Source organism: Pterocles gutturalis, unplaced genomic scaffold, assembly GCF_000699245.1.
Source record: "Pterocles gutturalis isolate BGI_N339 unplaced genomic scaffold, ASM69924v1 scaffold7897, whole genome shotgun sequence".
In the NCBI taxonomy this organism is placed as follows: domain Eukaryota; kingdom Metazoa; phylum Chordata; class Aves; order Pterocliformes; family Pteroclidae; genus Pterocles; species Pterocles gutturalis.
The window spans coordinates 30,874-49,005 of record NW_010107874.1 but is presented as its reverse complement, the minus strand read 5'-3'; the positions used below and the strand labels follow the sequence as shown (position 1 = coordinate 49,005).

At 40.7% G+C, this 18,132-nt stretch overlaps 1 protein-coding gene across 1 annotated transcript in view; it reads right to left on the bottom strand.

Moving 5' to 3' along the window:
- Positions 1-1,139: 1,139 nt before the first annotated feature.
- GRIN3A (glutamate receptor, ionotropic, N-methyl-D-aspartate 3A) overlaps positions 1,140-18,132 on the bottom strand; it is a 43,257-nt gene continuing 26,264 nt past the window's right edge. The window contains exons 6-9 of the mRNA XM_010072398.1: positions 16,588-16,739; positions 6,117-6,281; positions 5,278-5,351; positions 1,140-1,804 (exon numbers count right to left, since the gene is read on the bottom strand). Coding sequence (XP_010070700.1) covers positions 1,468-1,804; positions 5,278-5,351; positions 6,117-6,281; positions 16,588-16,739 — 728 coding nt within the window. The 3' untranslated portion in view covers positions 1,140-1,467. The remainder of the gene's footprint in view (positions 1,805-5,277; positions 5,352-6,116; positions 6,282-16,587; positions 16,740-18,132) is intronic.

Here is an 18,132-nt window from a genome sequence, read left to right as displayed (position 1 = left end):
TGACGAGGCTAATTAGTCTGGGTATCACTGCTATCAGCTTGTAGTGTTCCATGCAGACCTTTTCATTTGCAAGTGTTTTTCAAAGGTTAAAGGTGCAAAAAGGTAGAATGCCTTTTTCAAACCCCAAAATACAGTTTTGGATATGCCTGTAGGCTTTAAGCCATGCCTGGTATGAATGTCACCCCTGGCAACATTCACACAGGTGGCCAGAGATACAGGGAGAGTAAAAATTACTTTGGTGACATATCTGGGAGACCGGAGTTAATTCTGACTGTTAGAAATGTTTTTTCTCTCTGTAATATGGGATGTGTTGGGAATAATTCATAGAAATCCTAACACAGTTGTGTTGATACAGTATTTATTCACATGCTGAACAGCTTACCCTTCCTTCCTCTCTCCTCATCCTCCACGTGGGAGGGAGCTCCACTCAGTACATGGCCTTTGAAACTGCAACTCTCATTCCTCCTTCACCGTCAGCCCTGGTCCATGAGCAGGCTTTGGTGACTCTCTTTGACTTTGGTGGGAACTTGGTGTCAGAATAAATCATGGACCAGGGCCCCTTTATGTCACTTTAGCTGTGAGAAAGAACCTTATTGTCAGCTGAAGCCAGAGAATATTGAAGGAGTAGTTTCACCTTGGTAAATACTTCACCTTTGGCAGTAAATACTGATTTATGGTACTGCTACCCCTCCCTTCCCCTCAAATTTGCTCTGTGCCTCTGTGAACAGCCTGTGTAGCTGTTTGCATGGCTTCCCTCTGGGTGGGAGTGGAAGCTGAACCTGGGCTCAGAAGCTGACAGAGGTGGTGGTTTGGTTTCTGCCAAGTTATTTTTAATCTGTGTGAGTTCCTTTATCACAGTCCCAGAGCAGCCACATCTGCATTTGTGCTGACAGAGCTGAGGGAATGGTGTGTACTGGGATTCTCACCAAGAATTCGTCTCGTGAAAATACAGCCTATGCCAGGAGGGAAGGGATTGCCAACACAGAACTAGCACCTGGCCCAATGAAGCCACCATAAGGAGCCTTAGAATGGAGACTAGACCCATAGATATCATTAACAAAAACATACCAACAAGGGACATGCTTCCACTGAGTTTATATTTCCTTTTTTTTTTTTTTTTCCTTTTCCCCCTTTTTTTGAATTAATGCACAGAAAGGGCTAAAAAAATGGGAGCCTCACTGTACTGTTGAGTGAAGGAACGAGGAAGTCTGACTGTTCATATGCTCCTTGTTTCTCCAGTCCCTTGGGAATGGCTGATGTTTGCCAGGAGCAATGAGAAACTTGTTACAAAAGGAGGAGGACTCAGGAGGGTGGCAGTGGCTGTGGGCTGCTGCAATTCTGCTCTTGTGAAGAGCATATTGCTTGCTTTATTTTCACACCTCTTTCTGGCATTACAAAAGTGTGTTACAAACTTTGCAGAGGAAGGAGAGAAAGGAAGAAGAGGGGAAAGGGCCCAGGTATGCTGGCCTAGGGCTCTGCAGTCCTGTTTGTCCTCTGATACACTTCCAGCTCTGCTTTCCTGTCCATGGCAAGTTGCAGCTCCTGCTTGATGATTTCAATCTGCTTATCCAGCTCCGAAAGCTCTTGCATCACCGAGGTCCTAGCAATATTGAGGGACTCTGCTTTCCCGTTGGTCGTTAAAGAAGCCGGAGTCTCTCTCCTCACCTGGGGGAGGGGGATGTCTTGGTGCTGTCCAATTGTCACCTCATTTTGCCCTTCATCGGTGCAGATATATTTTTTCCGGTGGCAGTTGCCCAGATTGGCTGTATTCCACACAGAATGCTGGCTGTTTCGTACATGGGACCTGAAGAGAAATGTGAGAGTTAATACAAAATGGTAGCCTGCTCTTGTGTGTATGCAACCCTCCCCCGTGACCCGTCCTATTGGAAAAATACGATGCTGCTGTTATGAATTACATAGAAATATTATTCCTTTATCCTTTTTTTTTTTTCTTGAAAAGCATAAATCATGAACACAAATGGACAATTTTTTTGTGAGTAAACTATAGCACAGACTATACACCTTCCCCGAAACTTTTTTTTATTCATTATGAAATTAGAGTCCTCTCAAACTCCAGCTCAAGGAAAATGTGAGTCCTCCTCCAAAACTTTCTGAAAGCTTTTGTAGCTGCAATGTCCTCCACTCATTACAGCGTTGTTACTCTCTGCTAGCTTGGACATTTGCTCCCATGGAGGAGGAAAGAGGCTGTCGAGGTGTGGAAAGATGGAAGTGGAAAGTGTGCCCTTTGGACTTGAAGTCTTGTAGAGGAGCTGCTTGCACTTTGGGGGATGGATACGATGAAGTGTATCCACACCTTGCTGTATACAGACATGAGCTTCCTGATAAAATAAACAGAATTTGGAGTTTTCATGTTGGGGGAGAAAATCCCATTTGGGAACTTTTTCAAATGTTTCAGTGTTTTCCTGTGGAAAAGTCTTTCCAAAATATTTTGATTCCAGAGAATTTCTTGGGAACTTCACTCTGTAGCCCTCTCAAATTGGGACGTTTCCCTGGGTTTCTTCCCGAATAGAGGAGTACCCCCTCTAACTGTGGCCTCCCCTCTCTAACTGGAACACAAGGAAGCACAGAGTTTGCTGTTGTGGGAGAGCAGCTTGTCTTTCCTACCTGCTTTACCTTTTGGATAGATCTGTCTGTGTTCATTTCATAAACTGAGGTTGAAACTGGGAAGTAGTCGCTCTTAAAACTGGTCCATTGTAGAGGTGTTCTGTGGGTATCCTTGGACAAGATGCCTTTTAGTGTGAGCTACCAACTGGCAGGTTAGGGAAAAGTATTGACATTTCAGGATTGGGATTGCTGAAAATGGTTTAAAAGAGGAGTGCAGAGCTGGGAGTAGTTACTTTTCTCACCTGCCTGCAGAGAAGGAAATTGGAAAGTGGAAATTTCTTTAAAAGAGGCGGCCATCAGGAGTGTGTTCAAAAAGATGGGATGGCAGAGAAGGAGGAGGGGAGGCCTTAGGCCTTAGGCCATCCTCCAGGATGACCCCAGATCAGACTGGGTCATCCTGGAGGGCTAAGGGAACCCCAGGGAGACTTGTATGTAGGGCTGTTTATTTTAGTGTAGATCAGCGATTTTCTCATACTTCAGAATAAAAGACTCAAGTCTTCTGCTAAACTGGATGTGTGTTTTCTGATGCAATTACGTTAATCCTCTGAAGAGATGAAAACAAATACCTCTTAAGAATGTTTCAGACAGGGAATAACATTAGCTTGGGCAAGTAGAAACTGGCAAAGCATTTCTAAGGCCAAGAGCAGAAGGCCACCATGCTACATTTCCCCACAGATGGAGGTCTAGAGAAAAAAGGTCACCTAGCAAAGAGTGGAACTACTGACAAGGGGCTGTGTTGCCTGAAGCTGTCTTGCTACTGCATAGCTCTGCAGAGCCCGTGGTCCCCAGAGTCCTGGGCAGCCAGTGTGACAGTACACATCTCTGAGAAGCAACAGCCCTTTGTTTCATAAATATTTCTCAGAGTCATATCATTAATCCAAAATTTCTAATACATTTTTCTTTCACAAACAGAAATGCAGCTTTTTGATCAGTGTTGGTAATTGACATAGCTTCTGCTGCTGCTGGCAGTGGTGCTTTTGTCTGGGAGTCTGGTTTTAACAAAGGCCAGAGTCCACAGTTAACACTCAAGTTTCATCAAGTAAATAAAGCCTGTTACAATTTGGCTACTGATGCTGAGCAGCTCTCCTAGTTTTTGGAAAGTTATGACCTGAAAAAAACAGTGGTTTTTTTTCCTTGAGGGAAACAGCAGTAGCATAACACGAATTCTTTCCACCTCTTTTCTGTATCTTGGCGTTTTTAATAATTCTATGGTCCCCAGCACCAATAAAAGAAAGTGTAATAAGACTATTGATTTGAGGTCATACTTTGCTACGTCAGCATTCATGACAAGCTGGGCACCATGTTACTAGGTGCCTTGAGTTAAATTCACTGTAATTCAGTGCAAACAGCAGCTAAGACCATGCGAAGAGCAAGGATGATGGGTGGGTGTGCAGGCATACACAGGTGAGCTGGAGCCTGGGTGGGCACAAGTTTTTGGGCAGCAGCACATCTTCATTCTTAATGTTGAAAGAATATTTGTGTAATTCTTTTTCTAAACCATTCTCTGTGGGGCTTATGGCCATCTCTTTGTGTTATAAAATTTTTGCACTGATCAGTATTGGTCAAATAATTCAGCTGGTGCTTTTTGTATCATCAAAGATACAAGAGGCCCCTCCTCTGGAAGACCCTCCCTCTGGCTGATTTAGTGCCTCAGGTTGTGGGAGTGTGAATGCTACCACCCAGGGAGGAGGGCGTAGGAGGAGTAAAATTTTTTGCATCAGCCAGCTCCTGGTACTACTCTTGAAAGACCAAAAACGAGGAGCAGTTGTATGCAACAACGTGCCACGCTGTGGGGTTTTTTGGGACAATAAGATGAAGGAATGAAGAGAGGAAATTAATTGCTTACACTTTTATATACTTGTTTCTATATAGGCAGTCTAGAAGCTTATAGATGTTTACTTCTTACATTTCCTGCCATTAGTCCAGACATAACAAACCAAACACAACATACATTTATGTATGTGGGTTTCAGTCATGCTAAATATTCTTTTCTATACTCTGTGGATGAACTTCTCTGTAGAAAAGCAATATTGCTTCCTGTGTCTTTAAAAAGTGCAGTAATAGTTTTGAGTTACTAAACAAATGTATAGTTTTAAAAAAATGCCTTGTGTTCCTGGTAGCTATGGATAAGCTGTCTCCTATTCAGAAGACAAAGGCTATGAAAACAAGGCAAGGTTGTTACTTAATTTTTTTCTCTTTTTTTGAAACAACTGTGTTTTTCTCCTCTTAGCTTTGTTATTTCTCATTCTAACAAAGCTGAAAAAGTTTCTAACATATATACTGCCTGATCTGTCATTCACTGTGAAGCTAACTCACAGGGCGCTAGTTATCTGCCAGTGCTTCACCATGTGAGTAATTAATTACCTAAAGGTTAGGCCAGCAGACTTAAAAAACTGCAAAGCCTGTCTTTAAAATCGGGGTGCTTTTATTAGTTGTATGCAAAATCATGAACAAAATTTCTAGATTTAATACTTTCTGTTGGAAACAAATAATTCACTTCTACCTCTCTTCTTCTTACTTCTATCTTCTTCCTTTTTTTTGTTCTACTGTCTTTGGGGTGTATGAGATCCATAAGTAGCTATCCAGACACAACATACTTAATTTCAAAGTAATTTTTGTAGCTTGTGTTTTAAGGCACGCAAAACTTCCTACCTCTTTTCTACTTGTTTTGTCTTAGGCTGGTGTTTGTCCTCGATAAATGAACTGTTCAGAGCACGATGTAATCTCTAGAGGAAAAAGAAGAAAATAAATTAGTAAAAGCAAGATTAAGAACAGCTCCATAAATAGGTAAACAATTTGGTCTTTGTGTGATGGACTTGAGCATAAATTGTTTTGCACATTTAAGGATACAAGCTATGTCTGTGCTTTGTCATTACAACAAATTTATTTTCCCATAGTTTCCCAAGGAAGGGCAATCTAAAAGGCTGATAAATAGTTTGCAAGCAATCCTTGGTGTTAAAATTTTTCCAGAAAAAATGGACCTTTGCAAACTTCTTTTCTAGAAGATCTCTTTCACTGTGCTCCTTTAAAACAATAGAAGCTCTTCCTTTTTGTCCCTTTTGCTGCAAAATGATCTCTTCCTTTACAGCAAACACTCAGAGGAATTTTCTTCCATTATTTTCCCTAGAATAATGAAGGAAGTTACCCAGCACTTCTGGCATGCATCAGAAGTTTATCTCATAACTGTGAGATAAAATGTTCTAGTTAGCCAGTTCAGGATAATGACACTGTTGCTTCTGGTGTCCAAAAGAGTTGTAAGGTTACAAGTGCAAATGGAAAGGTCCCTTCTGTAGGCTTTGCAACTGTGAATATCTGAACTGTTTCCTCTGTGCTCTTATTCCATCATTAAGTAAGCCTCTTCAGATTCCAGAAGCTGCTGTCACACTTCAAATGCTAATACTCAGTGCTCCTACAGCCTTTTGTACCTTGTTCTTGTCCAGCCCTTCTTAATCAGCCACATGACTTTCACAGGATTACTTTTAAATACGTACCTGACTTGTATGGAGCCAGTACTTCATCTTGGATTTCTTCTTGACTCGTGGCAGGGCCAGTCTGTACACGATGTGTTCCCCAATGGTAGTAAGAATGGACAAGCCAAACCCAATGCACAACATCACGAAGAGCCCAGAAAAATGCTTGATGCCCATTTGCAGTGTCTGTGAATAAAATCAAAAGGGGAAGTTAATTTCAGTAGGCTATTAGGGTATTTTAACAGATGCTTCTGTTTTCTCACTTGGAAATGTGGTCTGACTGAATACACAGTGGTGAAGTACTGCAGAATAATCTGGATACTGTTCACAACAAAGCCCTTCTGTGCTGCAGAGTGCTCAGTGTTCAGACAGAGCAAAGGACCTGCCCTGGGAAGGAGAATCAGCCAAAGATCAGGGAATATTTTGGCTCATGCTGTTTCCCTAATGAGGTTAAGCGTTGAACACACATGAGAATCCAGTGTTTGTGGTGGCTTTGTGTTTGTAAAAGCAAATACTGCTTGATAGAATACAGTCAATGAACTGTAGAGAAAGTCCTTCATCAGCACTGAGCTAAGACCAACTGTTGATATTTTCTGGCAGTTGATCATTAACTTCTCCTTTTTGTGCTTCACCCTTGATGGAAGGTCATGGAGAAAACGGTTTGAAGTAGTAGCACAAACATAGCACCTCTCCATCCCCTGCATTAACAGCACTGAAATTGTGTTTGTTAGGAATCCTGAATGCAATTACGGAAAACAGAAACACTCTCACACTATTTTTTTTGTAGGGTAGGAACCCTTTAATTAATTTGAGTAAGAAGAAACCATGTACAGCAGCAATCTGTACTACAAACACCTGCACCCCCATGGGTGGGTCAGATTTGCATGGTATGTATAATCCTAGTACTTTTCTTCATAAACTCAGTTATGACTTTATAAAGAAATAAAAACTCTCGTTAATAATTACCGTCCATGGACTACTTTGAAAATATTTCCAAGAATAGAAGTTCTGCTTATGCCTTTCTATTAAAGAATGTTATTCCTCATGTCAGGAAAAAAAAGAGCACAAAATTGCTTGGGCAGGGCTGTGTGTCAGGAGATGATATCTGGGATGCTATCACCCTGGATAGTTGACCTGTGTGTCCCTTCAGTTTGTTGTTAGGTTGGTGGGCGGCTGGTGGTGGGGATTGTGCTTTATTATGACTATAGCTGCATAATCCAGAAAATTGCTTCAGCAATTGAGCAGAGTGAGAAGTTTTACATGTGGCACTGGCAATGAAATCTTATTTTGAGGGTTCTCTGCCAAAATCAACCTGCTTGCCTTGAAGTGCAACCAGCAGAATTTTTGAGAAGATAATTTTTGGACCAGTGAATAAATACTTAAAGAGTGTTGGAAGGGCATAATGGAGGTGTAAAAGCGACTTCTAAAGACACTTGGTGGAGCCTGTAAAGGAAAGTGGAAAACCACAACGGAGTGATGCTGGGGTAGAAGGGTGTGAGAGCCTTGGCAAGAGGGTTTTCTGATGTTGAGAGTGCATCAGTTCAACCTAAAGGCAAAACTTCCCTCTCAGCATCAGAACTTTTTGTTGGCAAGAGCCTGTTGTCCCATACTTTGTCCTTAGTTAGGGGAACAGAAGTGTGACATAAAAATCAAAGGTGGTAACACTTTAAACCACTCAAACCCCAAAGTGTTTGACTGGAGGTCTGTGTTACCTGGCACTTTCTTTTAATTAGCAGTGAAGCCCAACTTTGAGGCCAGGTAGCATAAAAGCAGAATGAAACCCCACGTCTTTCCAGCCAAGACTGCAGTATGGCCCATCTCTGAATTCAGCACATATAAGTATCTGTAAGAAGCAAAATTTTTTCTTTTCAGTTTCAACATATGAATCTAAACCTGCTACTCATTTCCAGGAGACCTAAAACATGCTTCTCATGACTCCGTTGGCAGACTCAATATTCATCTGCAAGAAGCAAAAAGACTTCTGTTTACTATACTAGTTAAACGTGCTTTTGCTAATTCTCCAAGAAGCATTAATGCAAATCACTTGCTTCCCAAAAAGAATGTTCAAAGGCAAGTATGAAACAACTGCCTTAGAGATGTAGAGTTAACAGTAAATATAAGAATAAATTGAATGAGAAATAGAATAATAGTTGAAAAGGAATGGATTTGCTCAGTCATCTGAAGAACATATCTACCTATATTCACTCCCAGGCTACTCTGTTTGGTGTCATAGAATAACAGTCCGCGAGTGGGCATTGCCATAAACTCCCTCAGTGGCAGGAACCTGTGAATCAGCTGGGTGAAGGTCCTTTTGCTTAGCTACTTGAGAAGTAATGCAAAAGTCCCCACAGGCATGGGAGATGAGTAAAGAGGCCTGATCTATATGGTCGGGAGCATTTATAGTCCTCTGAGAATAGGAACTAGGTTTAATGGAATATGATAAAACTCCAGCCACTCACAATAATAATAAAAAAGTCACACAGTGGCAATTGCAGTGGGGATTCCTGCCTGTGTGAGATGTATCCTCCAGCCTGAGGTCGGTGTTTGATGCCACTCCAGTACTGCTGCAGAGAGAATACTTGGCCAGCTCCTTAAATGAAAAATAACTCCCTTATCTTCAGTAGAGCTGCTCTGATTTATGCTGATGAGGGTCTGGCTCACTGTCCTGTTAGCTCTGCAGAATAGTTGTCTACCTTCCCTGGAAACAGGTGAAAGAAATTCCAGCACTGGCATCTCAGATGTGTTTTTCACTTGTAATGGATAACTTTTGAAATTATTCAAACATGACATCTTTTCCTAGGAAAGAAAATGCCAAAACAAAGCATCAATAATATTTCATCCAGCAACAGAGAAGATAATGCATTGAAAGACCTGCCTGGTAAAGGCTGCACAGCAGAGGGAAATTTTCGAGACTAAATTAAGTGGGAAAATGAGTTAGGGGAGAAATAATAAGCACAGTGTGTCTTACAGTATATGGAGTGATTATTTATAGCAGTATCAGCACATCTACGTACCATTGTAAAAAGGCAATTTATCAGCTGTTCATGACTACTGTAGACACACACATGTTAAATAATAAAGGAAACCATCTAATAGATGGTCTCATTTTCATAGCTTCATGCTGATACTACTTGTAGCATGCTCTACTACTTATTTTGTAGTTTGTGTATGTATTTGTAGATGAATATAAGAACATATTTGGAAAGAGCAGCAATAATCTGGATTTTCTGTATCACTGCTTTCCTCTTTGCTGAAGTGGCAGAGGTTAGGTTTGTGGGTGTTAGGTCTTTGCTGGCCCCATACAAGTCAAGTACGTATTTAAAAGTAATCCTGTGAAAGTCATGTGGCTGATTAAGAAGGGCTGGACAAGAACAAGGTACAAAAGGCTGTAGGAGCACTGAGTATTAGCATTTGAAGTGTGACAGCAGCTTCTGGAATCTGAAGAGGCTTACTTAATGATGGAATAAGAGCACAGAGGAAACAGTTCAGATATTCACAGTTGCAAAACCAACTGATGACTTTCTCTACTACAATTTTTTTTTTTTTCTTTTAGGAATAAAAGCCCATAATGTGCTGTATCCTCTATTAACCCAGGATAAAAATACAGTGCTTGCTCCAGCTTTTTAATCATAAATTCAGGAAAAGGAACTCAATTATGCCCATGTGGTGGTTCTGAAGCAATAAGCAACCATAGTCCATCCTGTGATGATTACAGCTAATGGGTGCTAAGCACTACGCTGGCAACAGACTCTAAGTTATTTGCCACTTGCAAATGGGGCAATTGGCAGTTTCTGAAAACCAACAAATGCAGGAACAGGAGTGGAGATATTCGCTTTTTTTTATATATCCTTGGAGAGAATTTTCTGATTTATCAACCCATATCTGCAATTGTTACGTAAACATTTCCTACTGTCTCCTCTATAGGTAAAGGCCTTTTCTTTGGGTCCTGAAGAGAAGGAAGGGCATGCAGAGAAGAGAGTTTAATATTTGTGTTTTCTTTGAAGGAGGGAGCAGAGACAAAAAACAGCACTCACTGATTCCGTTACTGGATTTCATGGCAAAACCTCGGGCTTTACTCCCTACTATAAGAGACTGTAAAGCCTTTATTCTCCTTGGTTGTACTGAGAGCAATGAATAAGCCATCAAACATGTCTGTGGTCCAGCTCTGACTAATTAGAACCCTCTAAAGATTTTTGTGGATACTTTGCAAGTTGGTAGCACAGTACACATATGAACCCAAACACTGAAAAGGGATATCATCTGTGTATTAGCTATAATAATAAGCTATCCTTTCTGATAGCATTTGCCCCGCAAGGATCTTAAGAAGCTTTGCTGAGATCAGGAAGGTAAATTTTGCAGCACCTCTGTGAAGAAAGAATTATTTCCAGCTTTACTAGGGATAAATGGATATGAAGGGCAGATTTCTAAACTCATTTGGGCATCTGTAGGTTTGCAAAATCCTACTGATGCTTGTATTTAGGTAACTAAGCAGTATTAAAGCCTGCACTCTCTGCAGATTGTGTCACTTCTTGTAACTGCAGAAAGACTGTTATTTATTTATTATTTGTTGTGGCTTTCAGTGCTCTCAAAGAAGTGGCAGCATTGAAGTAATATATATTTTACCTGTCTGGGGAGATTATCCTCAGCAAAGACTGGTGACCGTGGCGTTAGGGTTTCAAGTGCCAGATTTTAAGATACTATAAATCATTGTCGAGCATTAGCAAGACAAGTTCCTTTGCCCTCTTGTAAGGAAGTTGTTGTAAGGAGTTTTGCACAGATCGGGAAAATATTCCCTCTTGTAATAAATCTTTTTCTTTAAACTCATCCATTTTCTGAGCCCTGTCCATAGTGGGAAGAAAAACAATACACATATCATCTGAATTAGGTACTGAGAAGATGTTTGCTTCTGTGATATCACAGGCTGGTTGCAAGTAACAGCTTTGTCTCCTCCGATAGTGAACCTTTTTTTTTTTTTTTTTTTTCTTCCCAGTTTTGACAGGTGAATCTAAATCTGTTACTCATTTCCAGGAGACTCAAAACATGCTTCTCATGACTCTGTTGGCAGACTCAATACTTGTACACCTTTCTTCAGGATCATTGTGGAAAGCACTGTTTTCCCCAGGGCAAGTCCAGATGCCAATGCCTCTTCCCATATGGAGACGACCCTTTTACAATACAATGTCTGCCATTTTGTTATACCCTTCTTCATAATGTTCCCAGTCCTCCAGTGGGCAAGGGTCAGCTCACATGCAGGCTGAGCAAATCGTCTCAGCAGCAAAATCTTTTTTCCTGTTCTTTGTGTTTGTTTTTCATGCCCTGGTAACAAGGTACTGTGAAAGGTGACTGACCAACAGCTTTTATTTATGAGCACAGGGCAGCTCATTCCCTTTGTGGAGGGGTGTGCATGGCCTTCCCTTGACACCTGCAGTGCACCAGAGACAAACATATAAACCACAGCTTGAGGGTAATGACTAGAAAACTGGTTGTTGAGTTTTCAGGTGGTAACAAAAAAGGAAACTAACTTTCGACCTTTCAGGAGACTAGGCAAAACTCAGAGCAGAAAGGCACAATTTGCTGGATGATAACTGGATAAAATCAGGGCAAGATGCCTGATTGTGCATCCTGGGTGATGCTGAAGCCAAAGATCACCGAATCAGGTACAAGCCATGCAGGCAGAGTCTTTCAAAGACTCCAGAGAAGAGCTGTCAGTGGGTTCCACCGCTGATGAGAGATGAAGAGAGGATGAAAGGACCTTGTCTTCACTGTGTGCCTGGTTTGATTAGATGGAAGCCCAGGGTCAATGACTGATCCTCACCACTACCAGCGGAGACCTCTCCCTCAGGCACTGGCAGGAGGTGCACGGCATGATGCCTCCCCCAGTGTTACCACCCATGGAAAGTGGTGGGTCAGCAGTAACAGGGTCAGTTTGGGCTGGTGTCATTTGCGTGCTTGCATATATTGTTATTGTAAATGTCAGGTTAGATCCCATTTGCGTGAAGCATCAGTAAGTTGTTGGTATTAATGGTTGGGATACTGTTATGTAACAAGATATAATTTTTTGGTTCCATGGTTATTATCTGACTGAACTGCCAGTCTATGTGCAAAATCAGTCTCTTAAGTTCTACAGCTTCAGTTGTCCTGTGACAATTGTGAATGGACAATATACAAAACAAGCCTCTCAAATGAAACAGAAGATACAGTTTCAACAATACCATTTCTTTAAAGTAGCTTAAAAGCTATGAAGCAGTCTGTATGCACAGTTAGCTTTTCCCAAAGCCTGACAACTCCCTGGACCAAGAGGGGCCTTCCTCTTTCATACTGTTTTGAGAGACCGCGGTGTGCCAGCTCATTTCTTCTCTACCCTGCCCTGATCATTACTGCCTGGTCTGAACAGTCAAAACCACTGCTAATTGACAGGAAACTTGCCTGTTCAGGCTATCCACCCTGCCTGCTGTCATAGTGGCTTACTGCTATCGCTGTTCTGCTACTATGAGCAGAAAGTTGCAAAGCTGCCAAAGCGCTGTATTTTAGTTCCCAAAAATGTCACAGAAAGAAGGAATCTGCAGTCTTTCCTGAGTCTGGGTGGAGCTAATGTGCTGGAGGGGAAAGTCCTAGGAGCCTGGCACCTGCTAATCTGTCATTAAAGAGAATAACAGTAGGGTAGAGGAATGGCCAAGTGTATTGTATGCCAACTGAAAACTAACGACATTGATTATGTCCAGACGTAATACATGCAGATGTAACTCTGCCAACCCCACTTCCATCCTGCACTATGCTCTGCCCTAAGTAGAGATATAGTAAATTTACCACACAGAAATTCCTTTGAGACTAGAGTATGACAATTTTAAATCAAGAGTACTCAAGAGATATTGCTAGTGACTAGCAATCAGTGTGATCAGCCACTCCTGCCAGCAATTACTTGTGGTGGAGAGGGTAAGATGCAATTCACTGCAGTGAATTCCAACTTCGAGCTAGCTGCATCCCCCATGAATGATCCAATGGTTGCAGGCCATAACAATATGCCTTTGGAAGAGTGCTTTTGCTGAAGAGGTTCATACAGGACAGTGCAGCCAAGCCTACTGACCTCTGCACTTTCAAACTCCTCTTTATTGGAGTCCAGCTTAAGGAGTCACTGCAAATTTTTCAACCCCAGTCTAAATCATGCCCTTCCAAGACAACTTTGTTTTCAAAGGCAATTTAGAATGAGCAAAGTGCTGCCAGATAGAGAGTGATGGAAAGAGCTAGCAATGAGATCTGCCACAGGAAATATAATTTCCCAGTGTAACATTATAAAAAAATGATGAGTAGGAAGATGAATCTCAAAACAAATCTAAAGAAAAATTAACCTCAGTGGGCAGGAGTGGCAGGTGTATAAGAATCAGGTACAGCCTAAAGAGGTAATGACAAAAAAAGGAAGATGGATCTTTCACTCATTTAAAGGCTATAATGATCAATATTTCACCTACATATAGTCCCATTTTTGGGTCATTACTCTTGGTCAACAGGTGCAATGTGTCACAGAACCAATTTATCAACAAGATGTAGAAAAATACAAAGCCTGATTCTAGCTATCAAAAGGCAGCTGCTGGGTCTTAGTTTGGTATATATTCCACGTGAATGACTACCCACTTAGAAGCTGAGACTTTTTTAAAATTAATTATCTGCTTCTGTGTTGAACATTTTCCACACTTCTGTGAATCTCTTGAATGTTACCGTGACTGACTGCATGGAGTTAAATAATTATTTCTGGGCTATAAAAGAGTAAAGGATACAAACTGACATAAAGATGGAACCAGGAATAATTCCCATGCTTCTTGATGTGATGATGGGGAAGCTACGCTTTAAAGAGTGTCTGCTGCTTGGTCCTGTTTAGTTTAGGAAATTTGTCCCAGCTGTGAAACTGCAAGTTCTAAAATCTGCAAGTTCTTGGCCAAGAGGAGTGGATGAAGAGGAGAGGATGGTCATGGGAAATGCAATAGAAGTAGAAGTATTCAGGAAAAAACCCTGTTTTTCTTTTGAGACCGAACCAGCTTTTTTTCCCACCTCCTCTCCCTCTATTGGCAGGCCTTGGGGAATCTTCAAGTACTTAAACCATGTCATTGTTTTTTCATGCTGTGGACACAGGAAGTTTAAGGCTTACCTGGAAGCCAGTGACTCTCAATATCACATGACATGAAGGAGTTAATGAAAACCCAGGGAAGCAAAAGAACTGGGTTTGCCTCAGAGATAATGTGCTAGCCATAGATGTGCAGGAAAATGGTATGGTCTTTCCTCATCTTTTTGAATTGCAAAGGGCTTTCAGAAGAGTAATTGTAAAAATGACATGCTGCCCATCAGATTTTTTTTCTCTCCAGTTTGAATGCAGGGGTTATTCTATCTTTGCTCATGTTTGCTTTTTGTCACAAAAAGACAGATTCAATAGGTTTTATAACATGCCTTCTGCAGTTTGCCTAGCCAGGTCTTATTTTCTTTATCACCATTCTTCTACAGCAGAAAAAAAGTTCCTGTTTCTGGAGACAGTCTTGAGATCCTAAGGCTTAGAGCAGTGGTCTCCAAACTTTTTTTGACCACACACCTGTGTCAGTAACTTCTTGAGCATGCACTCCCATATATGTATATTTATTTATAATTTGTATCTATATCTATGTATTACTGAAGTTCTAGTATTTTCTTTCTGCACCCCAGTGGACCATGTGATGCACCCCACTCTGGAGATCACTGGCTTACAGGAGCTTGTATATACTCTGGGAGAAAAACAGTAAAAAATAAAACCATATTTTCTAAATGGAACATATTTAGAATTTATTCTGTGTCTTAGCTATTTCTCCAGGAATACAAAGAATACAGCTCTGGATACATCTACTGGAGTAAGATTCTTATGATCAGAGGAAGCCCTTTATGTCTCATCACTGGGGAATTACTAGGAAGATAAGTTTGTCTCTGCTACAAGAGTTTTCAATTTTAAGACCGCTGTGGTTAATTAATAGCATTACTGTCTGGTAATTTTCCTGAGGTTTAATTCAAAAGATTGTGAGAAAAGGTAGAGTAACAAGAGGTCATTGAATGAAGTGCTTGTCAGGAACAGATATGTCAGCTACATTAAAAAGAAAATTCCCCAGATAACTGTCTTGTTAGATGATAATATAAACTTCAGTGAAGCCAGATCAGAAATAGCAGTGAATACACTTTTGTTAAAGTGTGCTTTCTTGTGCTGAATTAATCACACAAAAAAAATGAAAAAATTGAACAAGTTGAATAAAATTAAACTGAATTTTCTTTTATGAATGTGTGATGTTAAAGTAGAATTTATTTCATATTGACACAATCTTAATGAAAAAGTTAAAAATGTGGTAAGAGACACAGAAATAAACCAACAATCTTTGCATTAAATCAGTCAAAGTTTTTTTTTTGCCTGATCTCTAACAAATGGTAGTTTTCTGGTGATTTAGCCAGCAGTGAGAGTTTTGCAGACAACAGGCACAGGTGACCACTGAAGGGCAGGAGTCAGAGCCCTAGGAAGCTGGGCTTCTCTTTTAGGGGAGGGTAGCCACGCTACGACTTCCTCGGGGAACATGTAGGGTTGGTTTGATACTTGGCTGAATGCTCTGAGGAGGAGACAGCATACTTCTAGCTGCCCATTTTTTTCCAGTGAGAACACATAACCTACATCTTTTGGAACACCTTGAGCTAAAACTGTCTGCTCTAAGCTTCAAGCATGCTGCACCTTTTGGTTCCTCAGTACTTAATCTTTTTTTACTTGACAGTCTAGGGAACTCAACAAAAAACTGCTATTCAGATAAGAGGAGTCTTTTCCTCATAAATAATGGCTTACATCTTCACCTGCCACGAGCTGGCATAACTCCTCTGATTTGATAATAGTCTGTAAATCCATGGAGATTTACTTGTATTTCCTGTAGATCTATTTAGACCTGCTTCTCTTCTGTTCTGATATCTTACTGGACCATTTCTAGACTGAAGTCCCATCTTTGGTACAAGTAGCTGCCACCCCTGTTAAGAAGAGGTCACAATTATATTAGAAATTTGGGATGTACTGAATTCCCAGTCTCTCTGCTTCTTTGTTCTTGTTGGTCTCTGTGTTAACTATTTTAGCTATTGCTCCCATGTGAGATGGTCCAGAATCGCTGACAGATCCTACAGATGGTGATAGATGTAATTGAGTGCAATCAGATTTGTTTTGCAGTGTGCCAGATCACTTTTTTTAATGCTATGTTACATGCCCCGTTTGTCTCCAGAAGTGCTCTCTGATGCATGCACTGCATGCCTAACTTAGCAGCATCAGTCTTACTGATGTTCTTATACTCTGACCTGAATGCTGCTGGGCTTAGCATCCCTTGCTTTTGAAGCCTAATGCTTCCCTTCAGCTGCAACCCATCTCTGCTCTGCGTTTCTATCTACTGCACATTGTGAATGAGGGGAAATAATTGGCAACTTGAGCAAATCCTCATTTATGTGACCCAAGTTTACTGCTTACCTCCGTGACAGCAAAGCTTCTTTTCCCACATGGAACAACCTTGTACCATTTGTCGTGCAGAACATCCATGAAACCGTGGGACTTGTACTGGCTGATCAGTTCAGAGATGTTTGAGGTGAGCGGAGAGTTGGGGGGAAGACCAATACCATATCCTAGAAGGAAAAACAGTACTATCATCTCTCTCTTGTTTGCTTTTTGACAAAGTATGTTATTTTCAGCTATCAACTACCAGCATGACAGATCAAGCTGGCATTCTGTTTCAGTAAGCAAGTTCAAACCTGGAATGCTGGCTTACCTGTGGACTGAGAATGCTGAGGTGAGACTTTTTGGTGTGCAAAATAAAGTACCCTAATACAAACAGGATGTGCAAATTTAAAATTATTAAGGCCACAAAAATGTTATCTAAAACTGGAGGTTCAAAAACTAAAGATGGAAGTACAGATAGACTGAATAAATCTGTCTTATCTCTAGAACACAGCCTTTTGCATGCCATTGCCACGAATTGTTCTTTTTTACCTTGTTTTAGCAATGCAAAAGGGCCTTAATCTCAAGCAAACCATTCTGTGATCCCTTGACATTTTAGATCAGTGGATGAGACTGTGGTGTAAGATGTGACATTTTATTTTCTTCCTATGTATTTTTTGATGAGAAGTTGTGTGCATGTAAATAAATGTATATGGGAGCAGTCTGTATTGCTGTCATGCAGCAATTTAAAGCCCAGGGGCTATGCCTTCCATTTGTGCAGTTCTGGTCTGGCAGTGACATGAACTTTCAAATAATAATAAATATATTTTTTAGCCACTGTGTTGTGTTTTACCACATTAAAGTGCTGGTAAAGGACTTAGTGTAAGTGAAAATGGATTCAGTAACTCTAAATGTGGCCTTTCAATTTGCAGAATCTGGGTTTTTGACTTTAGAAAAACAAAGACATTTAATGTCTGGAAGACATGCCGTTGCATGCAGAGATGTTCTGCCAATTGCCTGCAGAGATTCCTTTCTAGTCCACTGTGGATTTTTATTTTTCAGTTCAGAATTCATAATTGCAGACTGCTTCCTTTGAAAAAAAAGAAATACAAACCAACACAGGAAAAAAGAAAAAAAAAACAGAAAAAAAATAAATGTACATGAGGGGTAAATTTGCCATCACAGTGGCTTGCTTTTCAGTGATGCAGAGTGATGTGCTGATATTTGTACCCCTCTGCTGCTGACTTTTGTACACTGTGCCCGTATTCCACATGAATATATTTGCTAACATTGAAGGAATAGTTTCAGAGAAGGCACAGATAGGGTTCCTGAATACCACATTTTCAGCATATTTAAGTGTTTCGTAATTAGATGATATGAAGTCCACTTATGCAAAAACATATAGTTTGATGTTTACTTGTGGTTTTTTTTCTGTATTGAAATTTGCTTTACTTGATTCAAAGTTGAGGAAGGTGATGGTTTACTTCAGTAGAGCTGACCTTTCAGAAATGGAAGATTTATCAGGCTGTATGTGCGTTGCAAAACATGCAGCTGCACACACACAAATCCTGCTAGAGCCTG